Source organism: Haemorhous mexicanus, chromosome Z, assembly GCF_027477595.1.
Source record: "Haemorhous mexicanus isolate bHaeMex1 chromosome Z, bHaeMex1.pri, whole genome shotgun sequence".
Classification (NCBI taxonomy): domain Eukaryota; kingdom Metazoa; phylum Chordata; class Aves; order Passeriformes; family Fringillidae; genus Haemorhous; species Haemorhous mexicanus.
The window spans coordinates 81,596,154-81,623,571 of record NC_082381.1 but is presented as its reverse complement, the minus strand read 5'-3'; the positions used below and the strand labels follow the sequence as shown (position 1 = coordinate 81,623,571).

At 42.7% G+C, this 27,418-nt stretch overlaps 1 protein-coding gene across 3 annotated transcripts in view; it reads right to left on the bottom strand.

The window, feature by feature from the left end:
* The window catches only part of FAM219A (family with sequence similarity 219 member A), a 94,220-nt gene that overhangs the window by 35,301 nt on the left and 31,501 nt on the right, over window positions 1-27,418 (bottom strand). For all 3 annotated transcript variants that reach the window (XM_059837040.1, XM_059837041.1, XM_059837042.1), the window contains exon 2: window positions 4,575-4,674. In XM_059837040.1, coding sequence (XP_059693023.1) covers window positions 4,575-4,674 — 100 coding nt within the window. The remainder of the gene's footprint in view (window positions 1-4,574; window positions 4,675-27,418) is intronic.

Sequence of the window (27,418 nt, the reverse complement as noted above, 5' to 3'; positions counted from 1 at the left end):
TGACAAAATGATACACTAATGGCATTGATCTGTCCAGTCTACTTCAACTTCCCCTTTATTATTCTGTTTCTATGAAAAGCTTCAGAAGTCAAAAGTTTTGGAGCAGACTGGGAAGTGATGATGCAGAAAAGGAGCCACAGATGGAGGTAGATAGAGAGCCTTTTAGCCTACACAAGATGCTTTCTGCTGGCTCTGTTTGGGACTGCACTTCCCAGTTCTGCACCCTGACCTGAGGCAAGAGTAGTCCTGGAAGGGGATCTCCTTTTGGGCAGCACTAGGAGAGGTTGCTCTGTTGTGCGCTTTGTGGCTCTTTGATGGAGAGCTTTAAGACAAGCTCTGAACACACACCCCACTCTGGGGGAAGGGGTAAAACACCTACACCAATTGAAAGATCAATCTCAGAAGCCACTTGGGGCAGTTTGTTGTTTACTGGGATCAGAGACCTTCTGTAAAGTTTCAGCCAGAAATGCACCAATTTTGTTCTGTTTTACCCTGAGGGCTTTGTAGTTCTGACTGATATTCCTGGTACTATTCCTCTCTGACCACAGAGCAATTCAATATCTGTCATGAACACACTGCAGCAGGTTGGAAGGCAGGAGCTAACAATACAGACATGTCATCAGCCTGTGTCCCCTGATGGATTATATTCTCTATTCACTTCAGTCTCCACCAAGATGGGGCTCAGTCACAAATTAGTTTTGTCCAAGTCAGACACACCAGGGAACACCATTCTCTATATCCTTGTGACAGTGTTTTTGCTGCTTTTAAATCCTACCAGTTCTGCTTGCTCTAAGTGAATAGCATCCAGCAACATCCTTGAGGTGTGACTCAGTTTCTTTAGCTTAGACATTCAGTTTTCACATTTTATGGCCCCTCTGAGGAACCTTCTGAAAACAGTGCCTTATTCCCTATCTAATCTGAGGAGAGGAGGTGCTTACATCTAAGGCCACAGGCACCTTGGTGGGCTAAAGGCAGCTGTGAGTGACTCTGCTTCTCTCCCACATGTTCACCTGCAGACAGGCATGCAGGACATGTACTGCCAGAGTCTCAGTGTGGTGGATGTGCTGATGAAGATGCCTCTGCCACACAACCCCTCATCCCACCTGTTGCCTTTTTTACAGGACTACAACCAATTTCCACATTGCCCATTTTGTTTTAACACAAACTAATGTCATGACTGCTAGGAAAGACAGACACAGACTGTCCGGGTAGGGATTTCAGACCAGAGAAGGGAAATTAAAAATGCAAAATAGAAAAGCAGATGGCACAAGCTTCATTAAAATAATATCTCATCTCCTGGGAATGCTAGGAGGATCTGTTGCCTTCCAGTGGATGCGGTGCCCTGAGATTTACACTTGGGGATTATTTTGTTCCTCTCTCTCTCTCCTTATCATAACTCTCCTCTGTTTTCAAAAGGCTTGTGGTATGTGCTCCATCTGGATATGGTTCCTAATAAGGATGTGCTGGAGACATCTCCTAAGCACTAATGTACACCCAGCCCCCAACCCTTGCTGTCAGGAGTCTCCTTATCAATGATCTGAAAGACAGAAGCAAGGCTGAGCATTGCAGCTCCGGATAGAAAGACAAAGTGGGAGTGCTAGAAAAGTGACAAATACATAATTAATGTGGATACAGTATCAATAAAGGTTGAAAATTATGACCTGTGTGAACTCAGAGATCTTATTTCCCCTGGCTGCGAGGTTCTTTTCTTGACGTGGCGCTAGCACCAAGCACTGTTCCATTTATGAGCCAGGTGCAACCTTTAAAAAGTCACTAGAAATACAAGACACCTGTGAAGTTTTTCCTGTATCTAACTGACCCCCCTCAAGCAAACATGTAGCCAAATGTATTTATTTAGAGGGGAAGAAACCACCAAGAAAAAGACCACTCAAGCAGCAGGATAAATCTGTGTGCAGTATGAGCAGTTTTCACACTCTTTCTGTCACACTTCAATCACTGCAGCATCTGGAAAGAAAAGTTGTATTCATGCTGGGTTGGTATTTAATTGAGCTCACTTGAACCAAGCTTCCAGCAAGCACATACGACAGATTTACACATGAATCTCTGCAAACTGAAAAATGACATTTATCAACCTTCCATCAGAACATTTGACATTTGAACAATTGATTCTGATTTAACAGTGAAAAATGCCACCATCCATATGGAAAACCTGCAATAGGATTAAGCCCCTAGTTGCTACCATCCCCAACAATGGCTTTGCCAGATAAGCTATTAAAAATTTATGTACCACCTTAACTTTTCCTAGCCTTAAAGAGATTAAAAACAACCCTGACAAGTTCAATGCAGACGGGACAAAAAAATCTAGTCAGAGGAATGGGGGCCAGAGCTGGGAGATGCAGTGATTAAGCTTCTAGAAAATCAAAGAGACTGGGCAGATTTTCAGAATAAGAGCAGCAGGAGCTGTTGTGGATTAAAGGCATGTTACACTGGCCACAGACAACACTGTTAGTCTCATTTTGCCTCAGATAACCTAGAGCTCATCTGAGTATAGCTAAGAGTAGAAAGCTGGTCCGAGTGCCACTAGGTATGTGTTCACTTCATTAAAGAGGGACACTATTTTCACAGAGATGGGCTGGAGCAGACTTCTCTCTGGAGACAAGGCAGGAAGATGCTTGTCAGCCTTCAGGGCAATTCCTCTTCAGGAGGTAGGTTTCACCTCCTATTATCTTCATAAGCATACTGTGGTCAGCACTGAGTTCACTTGGCAGAAGGACCAGAGGGAAAGGAGGTCCTGGCAACAGTGTGCCTCTACTACAAAAACTGTTCAAACACTTCCAGTACCTCCCTTTGACTCTTTATGCTACTCAGTACTGGCTAAATGAAAGAGAATGTTTCCAGTGTGGAAAAGCAGACGTTCTGGCAGAAAGAGCTAATCATTCTCCTCTATCTGATTCCTGGAAAAAAGCTGGTAAGTTCTGCAGAAGTGCAACTGTGGCCTGTTTTCATGTATTAGTCCAATTCAATAACAGTAACCTTACAATCAACTGATATAGTCATTCCCAGCTGATAAATTTCAGCTTACAGAATAGTGAGTTTCTCCTGTCTTATTTTTCTCATTTCTATTATTCCAGTTTTCATGTTTTTTTCCTGTATGACATTTCTGAGTTTTTTTTTGTATTTATTCCTCCCAAATACACTCCAGTAAATTTTCTTTGCTGACTCCTACTTTTTATGTAAAAGTCATTTATGAACATGTACACAAAATGACTGTTGGAGAACTTAATTAGTAATGTCCTTTCTTCTGATACTTTCTCCTTGAACACTATCTGATGTGTATTGACTTCCCAAGTTTCTCATTCTGCCAGCTTTATTCATAATACTGAGATTGGTTAAGGATCTACCTCAAATTACTCTTCCATTGAATTTGTATGAATTGAACTTCTTTACCCCGAATTCAAACCTGTTTTCAATGATCTGATCTCCTAGAATGGTGTCATGACTTACCAAGGCCAAGTCTAAAAAAGTACAATTTCCTGTCAGGTTAGTGAATCTCAGGAGGATATTTTTATTGCCTAGAAAGTCAAGAATATTGCAGACTTACCAATAATAGCATCAATTGCTCTCTAACCTGTTTCCTGGTGTTAAATTATCCAAAACAACTACTGCAGTAGTAATTATCTGTCTAGTAACATTAAAGAACTCTCTTGGCAGCGAAAAAGGATCCTGGTGGCATATGGCATACTGGCAGCAATAATCTTTCACCAAACTATGAATTGTGCTGTCATTAACACACACTGCTTCTCCCTGCCTTTTCCTGAAAAGCAGTCACTGTTTCAGAGTATTCATGGCTTGCATAACCACCCTCAATCAGCAGCATCCTCTCAACATCACTTGTTTTGATGTGAAGGACAGCCAGGGGACTCCTTCCTGCTCCTACTGGGAAATTTTCCACATTTAGATTTCCATATTTTTAGCAAAAAGCACACTGTTCCTTCGGCTTTTCTGTCATCAGGTTCTTGAAGCTGTGTGGCTAAATAGCTGCTCAGGTTTTGGAGGCAGGACAGGCATGTGTGGATTGCTCTTGCAACCATTAGCTTTGAAAGGAAGCAGTGTCTTGTAGTAACAGGACGATTCTGCTTCCAGAATTAAAAAATATTGCTCAGATATGGATGAGTATTTGTGTGGGAACCTCTACGGACTGAAAAGTTCTTCATCTCACAGTAATGCAACTCTTTTTATGGTAGTGTCTCAACTTCCTGATCCTTTCCCTTTTGTTGCAACTATTCTGTCTTCTTTTTACAGTCCCTCCATATTATCTTCATTCTTTATTTGGCCAACCCTTGATCTCAGCTTATAAAAAGTCTGTACGTTTAAAAGAACTATGCCATGCTTTTAAGGCATTGCTTCCTTTCTTTGCCACATCCATGGATACAGAGGCTTTACATGTTTATAGGTCAGTTCCCTGAATCACAGCAGCAGAATCACAGTGATAAAACTGCTCTGTGAGCTGCTTGAGCCTTGATGGCATGCTCAGCCTTCAAGGAGATCTGCATATGATCCTGTCTTTCAGGCCTTGGATTCAGCCTTTTCACCCTTCATCAGCACAGACTCACCTAATTTCACTTGAAGTGGAGATGGCTTATAGTTCATGGCTACAGTCTCTCCCTCTCTCGTATCACAATCTCTGTCCGAAATAGCTGCAGCTGTTGGATCCTGTTAAGAAAGAGCAGAAACAAAACAGAAAGGTTTAGCTGATAGTTCTGCAGCTTCTTCTCTGAGTGGCTATTAAGCGACTTGACTCCCTTCACATTCTGAGAAAGCAAAGAACATGCCAGTGTTTTGAACACTGGTACCCAGGGGCAAAACACAGAACTTTGGAAGCACATTTATTATGTTAAAAGTACCTCTGGAAATGCCAAATTTCAACATCAGGCTTATATGATGGATGATACTGGGAGTATAATGTGGATGGCGGGTCACTAGTTCAAATTCAGCCTGAGCTGGCAGTAGTCCCAAATAATTTTCACATGATGACTCCTTGGGGTGTGGTATGAAACATATTTACAGTTTCAGATGAATTCCAAGTAGACCACTCAACTTCAAACTTAAAACTAAAAAGTTTTAGACCAGGTCTGTGTGGAAGTCCAGCTTGGAAGGACTGAGGACTACATGGGTAGGGGAATTCAATTTCAGCTCCCTCTTGGGAGGCTATTTCATCGCAGACAGGAAAGATCTGTCAGAACAGTACCTTTCATTGTCACTAAAACTTCCCCCCTGGAAAACCAATCTCCCCAAACACTTTCTGCTCCTGCCTACTGGCAGACAACATGTATTGAACTCTGTGGTACAGCACATCAAAGAACTTGAGAGAGAAACAAACTACCAACTCAGACAGTTCTACTACTGATAAAAATAACTGAAGTCCTTTCACACCAAACTGCAAACCTGTTTGAACACTCTCCACTTAGCACCATAGTGAAAATTAAAACTAGTTTTCAAACATGTTCTTACTCCCATCTAGAAGACAGAAATTAAATTGAACATGCACATAGATATATGTGTATGTAAATTGGGGTATGTAACAACTAAAGATGTACAGGCAAAGCAAAAATTCAGCATTAGGTCCAATACATGAACAAACCATTACTTCTGAAAAATCATACAAGGCATCATAAATTAAATACTAGAATACTATTACAAACTATTGAATTGATATTGTCTCTCTCTCAGTTTCTGGATTTTTTATTTTGTACACAATTGCATGTAAAGTGCAACTCATCATTTGGCACTGACACCTGTATGCAAAGCAGAGTCACTGAGTTTCAAAGTAAGGTTACACTACTCTTCACTCTCAGTAAAAAAAAAAAAAACTATCACTTGTTCAGCCACTCAGTGCACATTAGCCCTTTTAATACACTGTGCTTAAGAGATAAAATATATTTTTGAATTAGGCTCTAGCTTGCTGGAAACTGGTTAAATAACATATGTAGGGTTATAACATTTTAAGAAAATCCTGTTCCTTTGCACTACCCAGTAGACCTTGACAGTACTTAAAACAGATGGTGTGTACAAGACCTCACATTCAAGGACAATGCTGAACAAAAGACAATTTCTTCTGCTTTCCTCTAATGCAGCCACTGCTGCAGTTTTCCTCTAATGTAGCAGTTTAGTGACTAGGTAAAAAGGTAAGAGAAGGTTGCAAACCAAAAAACCAGCCTCCAGGAGAACATTTAGGCATAAATCATAGATAAGTTCATATGGTATCATTGGAACATGAATCTGGTCTCAAACATGCCCAGATGAAGGGAATAGATCAGAACCCAAGCTGCAGGAAAGAATCATCAGGGTGTGGCCTCGCGCCCTTCAGGGGAGGAAGCACCAAGATTTGTAGATGCTTGTGGACAAAAGGAAAGTTAGAGGGTTCACAAAATCTTACAAAGTAAATTACACACTTGTCATGGAAATTGGTACATTTGTTCTTAGCCTCCTATTAAGCATCCAGCAGAGGGTTTAGGATAAAGGAGGCAGGTGAAAGGTGAAAGGAAAGGGAGAAAGAGGTGAATTTAAGAGGGAGAGAAAGAAAGAAAGAAAGAAAGAAAGAAAGAAAGAAAGAAAGAAAGAAAGAAAGAAAGAAAGAAAGAAAGAAAGAAAGAAAGAAAGAAAGAAAGAAAGAAAGAAAGAAAGAAAGAAAGAAAGAGAAAGAGAGGGGGAGAGAGAGAGAGAGAGAGAGAGAGAGAGAGTGAGAGAGAGAGAGATCAGCAGTCCTGGCTCCATTGCTAATGTTGCTGATGGGGTGTACAGGGTTCTGGGGTACACACATATCTGGGCTTTGTGGGGGTACCTTTTTCTAGATAAGTTTCCCTGCACTGGAGGTAAGCTTCTCCCTTTCTGTGTAATTTAGTTGCTGTGGAAATGGGTTGGAGGCTTCAGGGTATTTGGTGGTATCCTCCTACATGCCTGCTTCTTGACCTCATTCCTACACTTGTGCTATGTTGTGTTGTGCTAATCTCCAGGAGCCAGGATAAGGATGTTTGTCCCAGAAAAGTGCTGCTCTACCTCCATGTGGCCTCTTCTCCAGCCCTATTCTATTCAGTGTTCTATTGCTAACAATCCTTGGCTGTTACTACCAACAATCCTTGGATGGCTCCAAAGCCATCCAGCTATCAGTGTTTGAGATATTCACATGAGCACCCTTATCTTTGGACTTCTAATCATGCGAACACCTAGGTAACACAAAGGACATGTCTGTCAGACATGCCAGAATGCTCTCCAAGAAGGATGTCCAAATGGTGCTAAGTGGCACCATTTGTGTCCAGGTTTCCTGGATGAATACCTTTTCTCTGCCAGTCTGGGAAAAGGCAAGACACAGCCACTTCTAAGGAACATGACTCCAAGACCTGCATGCTTCCTAGTTCCTACTGAACACAACAAGGAAGTCCTGTGAGCCCCAATCTGCTGGCTTCAGGAAGGCATGGCAGTAGACATATTATGGGAACTGACATAGTGTGATGACACTGTCTCCTGTGCTGGTGCAGTCCAGCAGAGAGTACACTGAGTTCAAAGCCAGAAGTCCACATGGCAGAGAAGGGGTCTGGCCATTCCTAGACTAGCCCAGGTTCACATTGTTAACATCATGCTAAAACTCTAAATCCAAACCAGCCCTTCCCTTTTGTGGCAAACTGATGTGCTCACAGTAGCTTTACCTTTGTAGGCAACCTGACCATGACAGGAGACATCCATTTGCATCAACAGAGGGAGGGAGGAATGTTCTGAGGTGCCTTTGAAGATTTGAACTCTGAGCCTGGACCAGTGAACTCAGCTGGAGAAATCTCAAAAATGGGCTTTAGATCAAACACACAGAAAAGGATTCCTAGGCCTCCAGAGAAAACCAAGATGATTTTCAAAAAGTGATTATTCTCATTCTGTCTAAGACACTCATTCTTAAAAGGACATGAATCTGTCCTTGGAGAAGTTTTTCCCTCTCCCCACAGTCTAGAGAGAAGGCTTGGCAGCTGGTAGGGCTTCTGACACTGGAGATGGAAATGATGCAGAACATGGTAGCAGAGTCAGCCCTAGGAATTCTTCCCAAAGGTTTGGCATGACACTTTTCAGCACCAGCAGCACATTACAGCTGCACAAGAGATCCACAGCTTGAACAGAGGGATCACAGAGGGATCACAAACACCATCACTGCGGCTGACCACCACTGCATGCATAGGCCAGGCCCACTCCCCCCAGAGAGTAAAATGGATTTGAGAAGAAACCCAGCTGGGCCAGGGACAGCGTTCCCAGTTCCAGCAGCTATCTATCCCTGGCCCAGGAGTGGCAAGACACTATCATATTTCCCATCCATCACTTCACAGACATTCTGCAGCAACTCACAACACTCCATAGTAACAATGCCCACTGTGAAAACAGCAGCATTCCCACGCCAGCTCGGCTGGAGCTGTCTCTGCACAAACACACTCTGCTTCTGTGCATACTGAATGGATGCAGTTCTCTTGCTACAGCTCAACTGTCCAGAGAAACGTTCACTTGACTGATTAGCCTTTTGCTAGTGAATGCCTAAGAGCACACTGAGATTCAACACAGGCTTTTGCTATTGGAATTCACTTGGCAATTTTTTTCTTTTTCACAAGCCTCCCTACAGCAATACACACAGCTCCGCCCCCAACATCAAAATCTCAGTTACATGGTGTGACTGGTCCCAGGACAGACGATGCTCACTCTTTTTGCTCACTGAGGACAACGCAACGCTCCCAAACAAAAGGCAAGTGCTGAGAAGTCCCTGCAGGGACTGTAGATGGCTAAAGATATTTAATATATTTAAGGGATTTTTTTTTGTTCCTGAGGCTTCTGTTATGTCTTCATTCCTAAGGAAAATATATATTCAATCAGGGCACTGCATGAACATTTGGTTGGGGCCAGAGTTTAATCAAAGTTTTCTCCCCACATGCTCGCAGCTTAATTGGGCATGCACAATCACAGCATTTGAACGGCGGGGAGTTTTCTTACTAGATTGCTTGTTTCTATAGGCTCGACACAAAGGATGTTGAAAACTGCCCTCCTGCTAGGAGCAGCCATGTCCCACAGTGTGTGTACCATGTGCCATTTCTGAGCATCAGAAATCAGTTCCAGTGAACCTTTGTGGAGCAGGAGTGCTGTGAATCATCAGTATGCAGGAGCACAGACAGAAGGTGAAAACACTTTAAAATGGAATCTGGGGATTAAGGAAGATGGCATGCTTAGCAAGTTTTTTTATTTTTTCTCTTTTAAATCACTTTCCATTTTGCAGTACTTAAGAAAGCATCAGCTCAATAGCCTCTTGCTCTTATTATCTACCCCTCCCAATAACCCACACTGACTGTGGGGTAGGGAATAGCCCCAAATGACGGAGCTGGGTGCTTGGTACAAACTGACCCTGGTAGCACCTGGAGCACCTGGAAAAACAGAGCTTTCCATGCCTTCCTTCACAATCAACACTTCTGACCCCTCGCAAGCTTAACAAGGCCTCACTTTCCACTCTGCAAATCCTCAGGGACCCCAGTGGATGTGGAAGGGAATGGACACACACAATTTCTTTGGTCTTCAGGTGCACTGCGAAAACATATGTGTGACTTGAGAAATCTTTATTTGCCCCTCCTTCTCAAAATCAGTCATATTTACACCTCTTATGAAAATGTTCTCCACTTTGCTGTCTGTGGGAAATCAATCACCAATGCAGCTCTGCTGCTTTTTCTGGATAAAAGCAGAGGGGCAAAATTGCCCTCATCCTCTAATCTCAAGGAAAGATCCAGTATACAGGGCTTGACCATCACTTCTCTCCATAATACACAGGCTTCTATCTGACCACCATCAGTCGTATCAGTATGAGCCAAGTGATCAAGAATATCATCCAGCTAACTTGTCTCTCTGCCGTACCCACCAATGATGTACTTGTGTCTTCTGTCCTACTTAAAAGATGCTGGAAGTCTCAGTACCAACACATGAGTGACTGCTGACAGCGAGTGCTTGCAGCTCAGCAGACATCTGCTTTCTGGAGCTGCCCATGTGGATTGCATACTGCACACAAATGCTAACAGAAAAGGACAAGTCCAAATGTTTTGTTTCTTTCCTACATCAAACATTGAGTCTGAAAAATGGATAGGTGTTCTGTGCATGGGGGACTGACTTAGTGAGCAGAAAAACAAGAGAGAAACCACACACCCTGAACACAGGGGTTACATTTAGGTCAACAAGAAGTTTCTGTAATTCCAGTGTTGTCATTCAGACTCTTGGGCTAGAACATTGTGCTGCTAATAAATATTTATACCTTCAGTTTGTGCCCTGGGGAACAGAGAGTGCTGTGTTGTTGGCAGATTCCCTCTGCCTCAGGCTCTGCCATGCCAGGTATTCCTGAGAAACCTGGCTATAGAAAGCTTCTGGAAAGGGGACTCTGATGTGTACAGGTAGGTATGTAAAATCTCACACTGTGTTGGACAGCAGACCTCTGTAGCCCCTACATATCCCTACAATATAGACATAAAGTATCTATGAACACAAAGTGCCAAAAAACCCCACAAGGAACAAAAAGATTGAAAACCAAGAAGTGCACAGTTTGATGTCTATGCAAGAAACAGTATAAAGGAAAGGCTCAAATTTACAGGGGATCAGATTTATATAGAGGATGAATCAAACCAAATGTATGGATGAATCAAACCAAATGTATAGACAAACAATGGTCAGTAATAATAGCATGTTTGGCAAGAGAAAGGAAAGAGTCACAGGGTGATATGCAGCAGGAATGGAACCAGAAAGCCTCACAAAAGACTCTCATGATTTCTTTCTCAGGCCTCAGCTTAACTAATTTCTTCAGTGGGCTTCAGCTCACTAAATGGGCTTCAGTTTTGGAGCCCATTTTTTCAAGGGAGATGTAATCCTCTTATCATTCCTATGGATAAAAGCTAGAAGCTACAACCATCCCAGAACAGTAGAAGAATGGGATTGCTCAGAGAAGAAAGGGGAAGATTAAGGAAGAATATTATAGCTGTCTTCAGTTACAGAAAGGGCCACCAGGGAGAAAAAGAGGAGTATTTTTTTTCATTTTTCTCATAATGAGAATAAGAAATTATTATCTTAAATTGCAGTAGGATTACAAGGAAGTATCATAAAAAACTGCAGAGGTAAGGCTAAGGAGATGTACATTTGCCTGACGAAGTTGTGCAAACCCAGGTTACAAAATGATGTCACACTGAAAGTCAACAGAGCTGATCTGGTTTTCAGGCTGACTGATCCTGATTTGGTGCAAAATGTGAAGATCCCTGGTCTTTTTAGGTCCCTCTCTCCAACTGTCTTAACAGAAGAACTTCCTTCTGTGCCAGACTTATTTAGTCAGAACACCAGTCAACCCTGGAAGAGACGTTCTCCAAGTTCCCCTACCCACTGCCAAGGACCATGGCTGATCTCCACCTTCTCTCTGGGAGAGCTGAAGAAAACAATCTTTTCCTAAGTCTCACATGTTGAAGGGACTCCAGAATCACAAGGGGTCCAGAGTAGAAGGCTCCTAGGAAGACATGTTTATCACTTTTCATCAACATGTGCACTCCTCCAGATCCAGAGCAGTAACTGTTCATCTCAGCATCCCCACGCTCCCTGTACCAAAGTCAAAATAAATGACATTTTGGCGACACAGCGACTGATGTACTGAAAAATATTCTGATAGCTACTGACTCCATTTCAACAAAGCAATAAACAACAACTGTTTATTGACTTTCTACTACCTCTGCCAATGCACCACTTACAACCTTGCTGTTTTTCTTTTCTGAGCAAATACTGAACCTATATTGTTTAACAAATTAGGCTTGCAATATCCACTACAAGATCCAGATTTTGAACCTGATTAGTTTATATTTGTAAGACAAATTGGTGTTTGAAACCATTTTATATCAGCAACTGAGAAGCCAGCAGCATTAATATTGCTGCAAGATTAAAACCTTTAGTCTTATTAATTAAACTGAACCAGCATGTCACTAAAATGACTTTTTGCTCCGTACACCTGCAGTTGGAGTAGCTCAGCTCACTGACAGGTAGCCAGGAGTTCAGACCATTGCTTTGCTTCAAATGGGGGCAGAAGAGAAGTGCCAGTCTCCCTGTGGGTGCTGCCGTGCTGGTGCTGAAACGCTCCCCTGGAACACTGGCCACAAAGGGTCTGCCTGACTGCCACATCCAGGCTGAACAAAATGCAGCAAATAGAAAGGCATAAGCTGTGGAAAGGGAAGAAGATGTTTCAGTGATCTGTTTTCCTAATCAAAAAATGACATTTGCAGCACTGGGAAGAAACTTTTTTTTTAGATTATGGTGTATGACTAATCCTGGGAGTCTACAGTAGCAGAGGAAGCACCAATGCAGTAACTAGACCAAATACTTTGGGAAAGCATTTGAGGGACAAACAAGAAAAACGGGAGTAATTACATGATTTCTGTTAGATTTCCCTCTGAGAAACCAGAAGCACAAGCAGCCCCCAGCCCTTTCCTTTCAATCATGATAGAGTATATTTAACACCGTATTTCCCTCCAGGCTCTTTCACACACATAAGCCATCTCTATTATCACATGCATTTATAAGTTTGGTATCTTGTGCTAGCTTTACATGACTTAAATTGGATCATTAACATTGCAAATTAGAGAAATGCCACACTGCACTCCACACTGCCTGCAGCACTTACCAAGTGGCATGCAATAGCTATTTAAAACCAGCTATTAACTGAGGTATATATTCAGGATGATTCAGTATCAAAATAATGCCTTCCTTGTAAAGGATATATACGTGAAGATATTACACCTTTCCTTTTGTGCCTCTGATTATACAGCCACAGCTCTGAGGTGCAACATGAGTATTCAAGGTGCAAAAGCATCACAGATTCCTTTGTAGCTATTGTAAGAGTCAGTTTAGAAACTGGCATTTGGCCAAACCAGGATAATAAAAAACCCTATACAACTTTACAACTGCTTTTTAAACATCAACTCTTGAGGGGAGATACCCTTAAAATGATTAAGAAATTGAGCAATGTGTCAGAGTCAAGGTCACAGTGTGTTTGGAGAACAGAGGCAGGAACAGGAGCCCAGGCCCTTGGCTGTATGTTGCAGTTGAATCCTATGGAAAACCGCACAGCCCCATGCAGTCTGCAAGGGAGCATGGCAGGTTATTTTGTGAGTGAATTTGTGCCCATCAGTTATTGTCGAGAGCTTATTTCAGGTCTGTGTCCCATCTTTACATTTTCAAGTCTTTAACAGAGCCTCACCAAGAGGAACAGCCTGTTTTCAAAAAGAGAGCTGTTTTCTACCACAAATGAAAAGTTTCAGAGACTCTCCTGCATAGTGAAGGGGAACTGTGCTTCCTTCCCAGGGACAACTCTAACAGCTAGAGAAAACGGCTGAGGAAGTGCAAGACAAGTGGAGCCTACTACTGAAATGCCATTATTGTCAGCATATACAGAATGGTTTATGGATTCCCTCCACACACAGCTAAGCTGCCCCAGTTGTACATGAAAGACAAAATCAAAGTTTGGCTGAATGAAACACTAGAAGTTTGGGTTCTGCAGAAGTGACATATTCTGACAAAAAAAGACCTAGGGCAATACAAATGACACCAGGAGAGCCCTGTTGCAGTGACGTTAGTTCCCACCAATGTCCTGGAGACCGGATAATTGCTGCCACAGGCCATTGATTGGATGAAGCATGGCAAACATGATGTTATTAAGCTTCTACAATCTCTGGCTGTAAGAACAATAGCCGGAAAAGCTGGGATGGCTCCACATCCACCCTTTTCAACGGACCAAAGGCTCTAATCAATGGTTCAATGTCACAGCTATTATAAGCATAAATTTGGGGTCACCTGTTTTTTTCCAGTTGGTTTGGGTTTTGTTTTTGTAAGGCAGCTGATTTTTACATGTTCAACTTCTACACAAGTATGATGAACGAGGTCTTGCTTTTCACTTCTGGAATACCCCTGGCACCTTTAATCTAACCCCTCAGATCCTTTTCTGAGTTGTTTGATTGCTTCTTCTGTTCACTCCTCTGAGAATAATTTTCATTCTGCCTGTCTCCTGCACCTAGTAAACCTCCCATCTTTCAGAGAGCAAGGGTGTCTGGCTCTGCAGGCTCTCTGACTGTCGTCTCAACCCAGGAAAGGAGACAGGTTGTAAGCAGGATACAAAAAAAACTCTGAAGAAGCACTGTGGAGTCCCACCACTCTGGAATGGAGGCTCTGTAGGGAAGCAGTTACAGCACCAAGCCTTTGAGAGCTCAAGAAGCCTGCGGACAATGCTCTCAGGCACGTGGTGTAACTTCTGGGGTTGTCTTGAGCAAATTCAGGAGCTGGACTCTATGGTCTCTGTGGGTCCCTACCAACTCAGATTGTTCTATGATTCTCAAGAGATTTATGAGGAACCGTAATGGATGCCCACTGGCATTTAAAGCTCCATAATAAATATAAAAATCACACACTCTTTCAACACAGCCCCGAAGATGCGCAGCTGCCCAGGGCTCCTGCACCAAGCACATCTGCCACACTGAAGACAGGAGGGCATCTCAGTGGTGGACACCAGCTTAGCCTGGACAGAGCAGAGACTCTGACACAGCCCATGCTCTTGCTGGGCTCAGAGCTTTCCCAGGATGAAGTCCTGAGAGTTCACTTGTCCATACTGCAAAGGTGGATCCCAACAATAAAAAATTGCCAGCTTCTCTGCACTAGTAGAGAAAACAAAGCCACCAAGCTCAGAGTTCAGCAGCCCTTTTCTCTTTAGCACCACACTTTCAACTTGTCCCGAGAGACAGAAAGATCAACCATGAGATTTCCATATTTATAAGGAGAGAGTTTCTGTTTAGCCAAGCTTGCGACAGAAATAATCCTGCAAACAGCAGCAGGAGCAGCAGCATGGCAAACATATCTGAGGGGCAGGGATGTGAAAGCCAGGGGAGATCTCATGGCGCTCCCTACCTTGGCATGGCTTTCCAGCCCTGCCTGAGAAATTCTGAGGGCACAAATCACTTTGGCTTCTAAAATAAGAGCTTGCCTCGCCCCCGCCCCACACTCCTGTATCTCCGTGACTAATTAGCATCCGGAGGGATACAGATTCTCTTCTGATAAAGCAATGTTTTCCTCCCTTCTCCCCTGACACATTTGTATTAGAAATATCCTCATTATGTGACTAATCAAGGAAGCTGAGACAAAGGGAGAGAGGCTGACTTAAAGGGAAATCACTGATTTTTATAAAAGTGGCTTATAAATTATTCTGTCTCCAACGGGCAGGGATATTTCCTCCCCTCCCAGTGCTGAAAAAAAAGCAAAATTGAGGTTTCTGAACAAAAAAAAGCCCATTTTTATTACCAGAAGTGGTGGCTTTTATCATTCCCACTATTTACTGAGCTTGCTCCCAATTCCCTTAGTTACAGCAGGGCTGCAGTCAGTGCACTGCAAAGGTCCTGGAGAGCCTACCAGCCCTGTGCTGCACACAGGGGCTGGGCTCAGCAAGGTGTCTGACAGCTGCAGCACTGCCTGACACTGTGGACAGCAAGTGACAAGGCTGGTTAGCAGTTTACCACACTGAGTTTAAAAGTCAGCAGCACATGAAAAGTCAGCCAGATCATCAGCCATCCCTTGAGATGGTCTGAGGATATTTTAGCTACATCTTTCATGTAGCACAGCGGGCTGAGTGAAAACCAGAGCGTATTGAGGTAATCTGCGCTTGGCAGAAGGTCTCTGAAATAAAGGCAAGCAGACACTATTTGGCAATAGTAGAAGACATTTTTAAAGGAATTTGTTTCCCTTCCGTGCTCCCTGGAATGGAGCTGGTGTCCATCCAGCTCCAGCTTGTCTCCTTCACCTCCCGTTGACAGCACCAGAAAGAGATACCACGCCAGACAGCTTCCGCCTCGCCTCTTTCAAGGCAGCCCCTTTATCAGCTGAAATCAAGCCATCTGTCCCCGGCACCCTTTGAGGAGCAGCAGCAGATTGTGGAGCATGGGAGGATGTACTGCATGATGTGGGAACAGGAGGTCGAGGGAGCTCATTGAATGCACAAAAATCCCAACCAGATCCCTGCTTGAGCTGGGAATGGAGATGAAAAGGTGAACACACCATCTATGCTCCCTGGGACAGTCTAAGGCACATGCACAGACTCCTGGTTTTTATTCAGGTCCCTCTGGGCTGCTGCTCCTTCTGCTGCTGACACATGGACCAGCCCCAAGGCCCTGTGCTGGTCCTCCCAAGGCTTTCCTGGAAGGCAGACTGCTGTGAACAGTGGCAGGGGTTTGCCTGCTTTGCTTTTTAAGTGTGACTGCCCAAATCTTTGGATTTTGAGAGGTTTTTTTCAGATGCCAAATGTCTACTCTTTGGGGTGAAATTTTGGACATTTCTCTTAGCCTAATTTGAATATGTTCCATATTTGTATATAATTCTAAAAAAATCCCAACTTTTTTTTTTCTTTTTTTTTCTTTTTTTTTCTTTTTTTTTCTTTTTGACACATTTGGTCACCTCAGCCCTCCCCTCCAAGTGATATCTGTCTCTGCAGGTACAGCCTGAGCTTGAGGCTGATGAGGGCAGGGGGACTGGCAGGAGGTGAGCAGGGAGGAAAAACAGGATCTGGCAGTAAGACTACAGCTGTCTGGAAAAGGTGATGGAAAAAAGAGACTGGATGGATAGCCAGATAGCCAGGAGGGGAAAGAAGAACAATTGAGTTATGTACCTAGAAGAACAGGTCCAAGAAGAGAAGGAAGAGACACAACAGGGACAGCAAAAGGCACCCATGGTTAAAAGCACTGGAGGACACAGCTGTCAGACATCAGTGATATGATGTACTCTCCCAGACAGTGCTCTGCCAAGGATCACAGGCCTGAAGCACAACATCTGACCATTGTTGTTACTTCTCTAGGTGATCCTAGGCTACCTTTGAGTGAAGCTCCAGAAGCCTTCTGGCAATGAACAGATTTAGGAGCCTGACTGTGACCTGAATACAGCAAAAGCTGGTGGCATGTAGCAATGTGTTCAGACAGAGCCCAGAGACATGCTGGTGATGCTGTGACAGGCCACGTTGGGGTTTTCTTATAGTACATATTTTTGTTCTAAAACTGCAGGGAACTGACATTTGAAGAAAACAGCAAGGATAGTTTTCCAAGCTCTCAAATACAGCTACTGCAGCCTAATTTGAGCCCCTGCAGCCTATGTGCTACAACACAGCCTGTAATGACATATCCATGTAAACCCTCTCCCTTGGTAGTGTAGCATGGACTGGAGATGAATCAGGGTTAGACAACGAAACAACAGAAGCCTAAGTCTGTGGTTTCTTGCAGAAGCTGCAGGTGATGTCAGGAAAAGGGAAAAGATGATTTTGTGATTATACATTGCGGAGCTGTCCAAGAGAATTGGGACTTGAATGCTCTTACAAGAAATGTGCCAAGTCTCTAAAACCAGATTTCCCACAAAGGGTCACTAATAAGGTCTCCCTGTGTTGCTGGAACACTGGATCACAGCCCTGCAGTGTGATATGATGGGTGCTTACAAATGCTACCAAAATTGAGTGGGAGTTGTCCTTGCTGCAGATGAAAATATGTGAATCAGAATTGGGGGAAAGGGGGCAGGTAATAAGCATCCTACACTGAAAACCCCAAATGAATTTCTGGCCTTAGTCTGTCTGTCTCAAGCCCTTACCTGTGCAGTCACAATATCATGAGACAGGGAAGGTATTTTGAAAAGACTAGGGGCATCTGGTAATTTCTGGTATTTTTAATACATCCCTTCAACTAGCAGCAGGGCTGCAGAGATGAACAAGGATCTGTGAAGTGCTCAGATGTCTTATGTCATGCTAAATGCCACAGAACAGTCGATAAAGTGTCTTTCTAGTCCATAAGGTGAGTTTTGTTCTTCTGCCTTTTTTTCACTTTGTGTGTGTATGTGGCTCTGACATGTCTTTCTGTACCTGAACTGTTTTTCCAGAATTAGCTTGTTAACATCTTCATGCTCTTTGCTCAGGTGATTTTCTCACGAACTTACTCTTTTCCTATTATCATTCAAACTACTGCAAGTCAGGGAGAAAGACAGTGTTTCAATTATGTCACACATCCCTCGTCACTGTAAAGAGTCATCTCCCTACCAGTCTGTCTTGAAAGCCTATTTGCAAGCTTCCCTGCTAGCATCACCCTGCTGCCTGTGCAGCCATCCTCCACCAAAAACTCAGAGAGTGGAAGACCTCAGTGAAGTAAGAGCTATTGAAGTAAGAAACTATTATAAGAAATGAGAGCAGCAGCCCCAACTGTTACCTTGGTCTTACCAAAGGCTTGCCCTCATCCCAAACAAGGCTGCATGCCCTGGGATGACCTGGTGCTTGGAGAAGTTCCCTTTCCAGACCTACTATTTAGACGCCTGCCAGAGATGATGAAAAAAGAATGCCCATTCCTTCTCAAACTGTTTATTTCTATTTCGTTAGAGATCCCTGCATCCAGTAATGTGAGTCCTGTACCAGGGGATCCAAAAGCTGTAGGGATGGATTTGCAACTCAGCCTCTTGCCCCTCACCCCACTGACTCAGTTTTTGGATCAATGTCATTCAGACTCACTAAGTCCTTAATACCTAGTGTTTTGAAGCAGGAGTTCAAGTATCTACTAACCCTTTACCTTTTTTTTCCCACCTCTTTGATTGCTCTCTTCCTCACTGCATGCCACCAGTGTGCTGCTTCAAGAAGAAACAGTCTCAGTATTTTCACCATTCCATTCTTTCTTGTTAGAGATACTCAAACTCTTCCTGATTCTAAAATACTGTTTTTAGGATGGCTGAGCAAAAACGCACACCATGTTCCAGGCAACGTACTACTGATTTAGGATGACTTCACAGTTTTTTGCCTGCATTTTAATTTCCCTGAACTTTTGTTTGCCTTTACGTTGCTATCACCACACTGCATAGCTGGCTTCATTCCTGTTCCCTGCAGTGATGCTAAGTTTTTTTTTCCCTGTGTCTCAGCTTTTCTACCTTCCTTTTAATCTTCCATAGTGTTTTTGCAGGAGAAGTCTGAATCATTTTTCCCTCTTTTGTATTTGGGAAAACTAAGATCCAGAGAAGTGAAGCTCCTAAACACAAGAGGAGGAGAATTGGGTCCTTCTCCAGGGTTCTGTCCCCTGCAACAAAAGCATCATCATATAGGCTGTTCTACTGAACACATTGGAGACCATGCACCAAAAAGAAGTGAGGACCAATATTACACCCCAAAATACACTGCAGGGGAAACAAAAGTGGTCGGGGTTCCAGTTCCAGCACTATACTATAGTCCTGAAATATGGTCCCTTCCTGCAAGCATTTTAAATGAAGAAGAAAGTTACATAAATCACCAGTCTCACATGCCAGACTGTTCACCAGAATTTTAAAATATTGGTGTCAGTATACAGGCTTGCATCTTAATCCCATTTCCAGCAAATTGTTTTTCCAGAATTAGACTGTGAATGTCTTCATGCTCTTTGCTCAGTAATTTTCTCAGGAACTTGCCCTCTCATATTATCATCCAAACCACCGTAACCCACAGAGAGAGCTGATGTTCCAATTATGTCACATGTCCCCGATCAATGTGAAGAGCCACCTTGCTACCAATTGTCACTTCTGACAATTTCTTCTCCTGATGAGTCTCACTCATATAAGGAGCTTGGAACTAAAAAGGGGAAGAGCAACAAGTGATCTTAAAAAGCAAATGAAAAATGTTCATCTTTTCTCTTAAGGTACCCTCTCAGTTTTAAGTTTTGAGCTGTGCACAGCATGTATAGTGTCCTCTATACACATTCCCCCAGGAGACACAGAAAAACAGAGACTAGAGAAAGAAAAAATGAAACCTAAGAATGGGAACTTCTGGGGCTTCAATTCAGTTTCTAAGCTGCCAATAAAATTAATACAAGTGAAAGCATTAGGAAGACCTTTCACTATTGCCGAAGCCTTTTAGCTTAATAAGGACAGCTTAGACAACACATTCAGATACAGAAGAGATGGTTCACATAAAATTTCTATAAGAAAGGTCCCTTGAGCCTGATTCTATCTGTGTGTCTTCACAGCTTTCAATTAACACTGCAGGTAGGCACAGAAACATTTCAGCTCATTATCCTCTTTTCAAATAGTGGTGGACATAAGATATTCAGCTGAAACAGCCCTTTGTTGATCTTTTAAATTCCATTATCATTAGGATGACAGGCATCCAAAAGAGATATTGTTTTCCTTACTAATAGTTTTATCTTCTACAGGGTAGAAGTAGCTTTGTGCATTAATTTAAGGTTTGCAATATTTGTGCTGCTGGAAAAATCTATCTGAAATGTAAATCTTCAGAGCAATGATGGATTGAAGCTGAACTCAGGCACTTGACTTATGGAGGCATAAACAGGAACATTACTGGATCAAATATTCATCAGCCTCCCAATGAAATAAAAAATGGTAAATAAATTGAAGTATCTCTGGGTGATCGTTCTCATTATCTGGCTATCCAACATAACCAGAGAATCACTAAAGAAAATTTGTCATTAGCTGTTAATTGAAGGCACTTTCAGAAAGTGCTGCTTAAGCCTTGAAAGATTGACTGTCTTTCCAACACTACCTAATGTGTATGTTAGAGCTGTATTATAAAGCAGTCTCATTAGGACCCTGCATCCAGCGCCACAGCTCAGAGAGAGCTTCTGATGCTTTAGATGAAATTCACATTTGAAATAGCTCATCTACATACAGCCTAACTCCTAGGCACATCTTCAGCATACTTAACTACACACAGATCTATCTAAGCTGATGCTCATGTTGTAGAAACACAACACACCTAACTGCACTGTAATGACACTCAAAAGAGGCAGCAGAGTCCTGGCCCATGGTGATGTACAATCACACGATGTGCCAACGACACGCATCATAATGATCAGCCTGTAAAAGCTGAGAGCAGCTACCTCAGGGCATGATTTTAGGTTTGCTTGCTCTTTACTGCTCTTCCACATACCTTCTTTTGCTCTTACCATCTTTCTCTCCTTATTTCCAGACCTTTTATTTTCACTCACTAATGGGAGCCTGTTAGTGTTGAAGAGGATCTCCTGTCGAGAAAATAATTCCTAGACGAGACACCCTACTTCCCATGAAGCAGCCAGCCTCTACCTGTAACATGCTCTAACTTGATAAAATGTGAAAGCTTTCAATTTCCTTTAAAGTGGATACACTTCCACTTAAACTTTTCTCTGCCTCTACAATTGTTGAAGTAAAAATCCATCTTGTATCTACTTTACCTCCAAAGCAATGTTTTCGATCTAAGTTATAGGGCCACCTATGGTAACTCAAAACTGGGCATCATCAAGAGCTGGTGCAAACTGCCTACAGAACCACTGCTTTTAATTGAGTGGTGTGATGTGGGGTAATCCTGAGCCAGAACACAGGGAGCCTGAGCCCAACAGAACAGGGTCACAGAAAATGAAACAGGGTCATGGCATGGCCACGAAACACCAAAAACAACTCAAGTGGCTCTCTGATACCAGAGAGATCAACAGTTTAATTGTAATCTATGTTCCATATAGAAAAAGCATTTAGCTATCAGAAAGCACCCAAAGGACGGCTATGAGGATGGTGAAAGTCTGGAGGGGAAAGCTTTATGAGGAGTGGCTGAGGTCACTTCATCTGTTCAGCCTGGAGGAGACTGAAGGGGAAGAGCTCATCGTAGTCTACAACTTCCTCATGAGGGGAAGCAGAGGGCAGATACTGGTGTCTTCTCTGTTGTGCTCAGGGACAAGACCTGAGCGAATGGCCTGAAGCTGTGTCATGGGAGGTTCAGGTGGGTTATCAGGAAAAAAATTCTCACCCAGAGGGTGGCTGAGCACTGGAAAAGGCTCCCCAGGGAAGTGGTCATGGCCCCAAGACTGAGTTCAAGAAGTGTTTGGACAGTGTTCTAAGGCACATGGTGCGATTTTTGGGATGTCCTGTGAATGGCAAGAGTTGGATTTGATGATGCCTCCGATTCTCTTCCAACTCAGCTTACTCTATGATTCAGTTTGTACAGCCACTAGAATAAATATCAGATAAGAAGAACGACACTGAGATTGTGTTATGTTTAATCACAGGATAGTGGTGCTCATCTACCCTGACTCTGTTTTTTATGCTTCCACTTCTGCAGTAGTTGCAAATATTTGAAGCAGAGCAATAGGCAGCACTGACCAGACACCTGTGCTTACACAGAGACATGTAATTCACTCAAATTTCCCACTTCCCTAATTTTAGAGTTGTACTACTCCTACAGTATGTAAAATCCCAGTAGAATTTATTTGATCAGAAATTAATATTAAATAGCACAAACAGTACAGTTTAGAGCCATTTGCCTCAACTCCTCCAAGGGCTTTTCAGACACTACTCCCCCAACATTATTTAACGGGACAGGGTTCAGGGAATTTGTGACTGACAGCTTTTAGAAGCTTTTGAAGCTTCTAAAACCACCTGTATGGCTGAACTCTAACTTTGAGCTGCTAGTTCTCAGGTCCAACTTTTACATAAGGCAAATTACAAAGGCAGCTGTGTCCTGCCATCATGCCTATAATAACCCTGAGCTGCTGACAGTGACACCTGCACAAAGAAACAATGTGTGGCATCTTAATACACATTAATTAATGCCAAACATCTTCATTTACAATCATGGCCGGCACCTTGTACCCCAACACTCACATAAACATTTTGGTTATCATTCTGTATTTCCGTCGCACAGGTATCCAGTTGCATTAGCACACCATTTTTTAACTCCAGACACAAAAAGTACACCAAGCAGAACAGGAGCAAGTATTGTGGTTTGTGCAGAGCCAAGACATATCTCACAAAAGTGTGGCTGTGTGGAGAGGACAGATGCTGAAGTTGCATCCTTCCTTCACTTCAGTTTAACTCCTCACTGTCTCTACTCCCTGATATAGCTTTTCCTGAGGCTGTACATTTCTTCTGAAATGAATATCATTTCCCAAAGGCTTTCAGAACTAGCTTAGGTCTTACACCAGCAATATAGTTTTCAGGAGGCAACTATCACAGTGAAGGTGTCTCAAGATAGAAGAATGCAGCCCACTAACAACCAGCAATCAGGGCTTCTTACTGAACCCCTGTCAGGAGGAACTCCTGCTCCTTCTGTCAGTGTGACCCCTTGAGACTCCAATCTGCAGATGAAGGACAAAAAGATGAGTTTGGAAAAGAATTTTTCAGTCATACCCCCACAGAAAGTATGAACTAATAGGGGCAGGTGAACATAGTCTACAACAGTGACTTGAGTCAGGACTTCAGCTATTCAGGCGAGACTACTGCTGCTAATACAAAGCATTCCTCCTTCCAGCATAACCAACTACCAGGCTGACAAGTCTGACATTCACCCACAAATTGTGACATTTGCTCACATAATGTTTTTGCATTTCCTCCATCAACAGCACAGTTCAGCTGGCATGCTGTTTTTTTCTTGAAATAGGAGGGATATGACTTTTCTGGAAGCATAGGCTGCTTTATCATCTCAAAGCTGTGGTGGTCACCTGCCCAGAGAGTCTGAACAGCAGCTGCACTCCCTGGAAGGAAAGAATAAAGTCGGGATCACACTAGTCTTTGCATACACAAGCATCTCAGTGCTGACTGCTGCGACCACAACTGGCCCTTAAATCCAGGACCCAGCTTTGTGAAGCCACTGCAGCTGGGCTGTGCTGATTCACAGATGCTGCTGGGCACAGCAAAGGGAGGGAGCTGGAGCATCTCATGTCATATTCAAGATGACTGTCACGAAAACACCACTGGTGAAAAAAATGGACATTGTAAGCATGAGACTCCTACATCTGTTTAAGTTTACGAGGTGAGTAAGAGGCTACATGGCTCTGCCATGTGCAGACTCATCCCTGCTTCAGAGGCAGGAGTTTCAATGTTATCTGAGCAAGCTTTGTATTTTATATGCAAACAATTACATGGTCCAAACATCTGCTCTTCTTTCTGATAAACCTTCCCCACTTGCGAAAATGGAGGGAAGAAAATTTCAAGGTCTAGACGAAGTGTCTTTCACACAAATGCACTCAGTAGGCTCCCTTGTACAATTGTTTCTAGCTGGAGGAACTTCCTATTTCCATTCAGATGTTTCTAGCTGAGAGTGTTGCACCAGCACTGAAAATTAAGAAATGCAAGTCATTACTACTGTTCTCCTTGTTTTCAGAAGAAAAAATTTAAAGGGGGGAGGGGCAATACTTCATTGCAGAACTACTGGAGTGACACTGTACTTACACTGCAATGAAAACAGCAGTCTTACTTAAACCTTCTCAAGATACCAGGATGTAAGAACAGCAAAAAAGCCCTGCCAGGATGGAGGAAGCTGCTTTCATCCCAGCTAGTGCGAGAACCATCTGTTAAGAAATTCACTTACGTTGTTGGAGTACAACAATGCCACAGCTGTACTCCATGAATTAAAAAGAAAGCCAAATCTAAAATAATTGTGTGTTTTAGAAGACAGTTAAAGAGACTCTCTTCCTTTTTATTGCACTTCAAAATGACACAAGGAGGGAGATGCCACTGGCAAACTCCTGCATTTTTTTTGGAGAAAAAAGGAAAGCACATCACGTTAACCCAAACCTCACCATTGGTCTTCTAAATTTCATAACCCAAGGAATTTCAGTTCATACACATTCTATCCAGTAACAGATAATTTGAGACCTGTATTAGGGTATTGGACCCTGTGTGTTAAGTATACCTCTCAAACAAACTACAAATCCATTTGGTACTGAGCACCCTGCCAACAGAGGTGGATGTAAGCAAAACAAAGCATAAGTTTGTTCAAGCTCCTCCATAAAAGAAGTACTGACCTAGATCTCTTCTTTTAGCCAAGTGAAAGTTCCTCTATTGTTTTTATTTTAATGACTAGGGCAATCCTCATGCAAACTCGCATCCATTTAAATCTTGTACAAGGACAAGATGTCAGTCTTAAAAATGTCCTGTGCCCTAGCCAACTAATGTAATGTCTGAAGACCCCACTCAAACCACCTCCATTGGCATCTGAAATGCCCCTGGCTCCCAGCGCAGTGAGCAGATGAAGAGTTTGTATTCAGACTGCTGGCGCCAGATGTCAACCTCAGCCAGTGTGATGACTTCTTTACAGCAGCCATGACATGACAAATTTAGACAGTGAGTCTAAAGAGACTTAAAAGAGACATTTTCTGCTCTCTTTGCCTGGATGAACTTGGTCCTGACTCCTACCTGCTTCTTCTCTCCTGTGTCAGCTGTGACTTTGCCACTCTTGCTTCTGCATGAACACTGTGATGAACCATTGATGGCTGAAGGTGTGCCCCACAATCTTTAACTAGTACAGTCAGCAAAGAATTTTCATAAAGCAGCAAACCTGGACCATAAGGATACTGCTCTGCATAAGGGCTTAAAACCCAAGCACAATTGTGGAACACTTGAATTCTAAATGATAATAACTATTTTTCTTTCCTATACTGAAATCTAATGCTTTTTTTCTTTTTTTTTTTTTTTTTTTTGCCTTGCAGATACCAAAAGCATGGCCAAGACTAATGAAATCCTTTCAGGAACACTGCCTAATAGATACTGGTAAAGCATAGATAAATTATTTTCCCTCTAAACCAGACTAATGTGGAAAAGTGAAAAGTCTGGAAATGTTAAAAAATAATAAACATGAAAGCATGTAATAATTACTTCAATTAAAAAAAACAACCCTGAACTGTTCTTTTAAGAAACTGTCCTCTCAACTTCATGGACTCACAGAAAGTTACTGGATGTACTGGCTGTGCAGCACCATAAACCGTAAAGATCAGGGCTACTGCTCCAGGCTAATGGTGTAATTTTCCACAGGGTGGTTTTCATTTACAATTCACTTATTGTATCTGGAAGTCTAATTGTAGCCAAGTACATTTTCGGGTTGTTCAAGGTATAATAAAGAACCAAATAGCTTAGAAAGGCAGCTTTAACTTTATAATTAGAAACATTTGCTATTTCAGGTGGCTTCTCCCTAGCATGTTTATAAGTTTCCCAATATACCTTTCAGCATGTTATAAAAATAAATTATGACAAGCACAGAGTGACTCACAGATACAATAAGAAAAAGGGGAGAGGATTCTGGATAAATCTGAGATGCAGAGCATCTGTATGTTCATTAGTAAGGTGTCTTCTAGTAGAAATAAAGATAGACAAGTAATACCTGCACTTGATTCCCAGAAGGCCCATTAAACACAAGGCAACAATGGCAATTGATCCCCATTTCCCCACACATGAGATAAGAATAGTTTATCTGTCCATGTCAGAAAAATGCTGTGCATTGGCAACCACCATCCCAGTGTAACCTGGTAGCTACTACCCACTGGAACAGATAGAGATGCTTCTCCAACCCCTCCATGACCCCAGTTAATACTGACACTCCAGACCCTCCAGTGCTGCTGCAGTGCTGCTTGTGACCTCCTTTGGAAGTCACTGGGAGCAGTCTGCAGTGATGGGGACAGGCAGGCCATCCTGCAGACCCTCCAAGTTACACCAGCAAATGAAACAAGAAGTTCACCATGATGGGGGACAGCCAACACTGTTCCTTTGCAGCTAGTTTGGTGAGATCAAGAGCAAAATTAGAAAAAGGCATGTTTCATAACCAATGTTTTTTATATGAGCTCTGGTATGGCAGGATTCAGTCTTTATGAGAATCGGTGGTTTTCTGTCCAAGGAGTATTCTGATGACTCTTGTTTATTATCTTTGCTGAACCAGAAATAAATGTTTTCTACCATCTCACAAGTTGTCCAACTTCCTAATTTGTCTCCGTGTAAGAGAAGTATGAAAATTATGTTAGACACAGAAAACAGCACCTTAAATTTAAAAGGCCCAGAGTCAGTTATTCCAAGGTTAGTAGAACGGTCGTAAATAAACAGTTGAATGAAAAGATGAATTTTCTTTTACTTTCAGGAATTTAAGAGTTAACCCTTTCCTACTGCTGTCCCTAAAATGGATATTAAGGAACAGTGCTGAGCAGCAGATATTTCTGATTGCTTAATTTTCTGCCCCGTATGATTGCAAGCTATTTTTTCTGTAAAACATACAAGGTTATAACTGCCATTGCAGAATATACAAGTAAACACCAAATATCAAATCTTCTAAAGACACTCCCTCCTTCCCTCTTTCTAGCATGTCTGGATATTGCTTCAATCATCCTAATGACATGGATGATACAGATAAACTCTCTTTAAGGACATTGGTCACAAATACCCTGTGAACAGTCAAAAAAAGGAGGTCAGAAGTCTACTTAAAAAAAGAAAGCAGAGCTGGACATTAGCACAGGACCAGACACCACCTCTTCCAAGTAGTTCTGTGGCTGCCGAATCCTCCTGCTGTGCTGCTGCAGACCCTGACCTCCTGTCCACCACAAATGCAGCTCTGCATGCCAGCACTGACTGCATGGAACATCCTGGTAATGCTGTATACAGGCTCAGTCAGCATGAG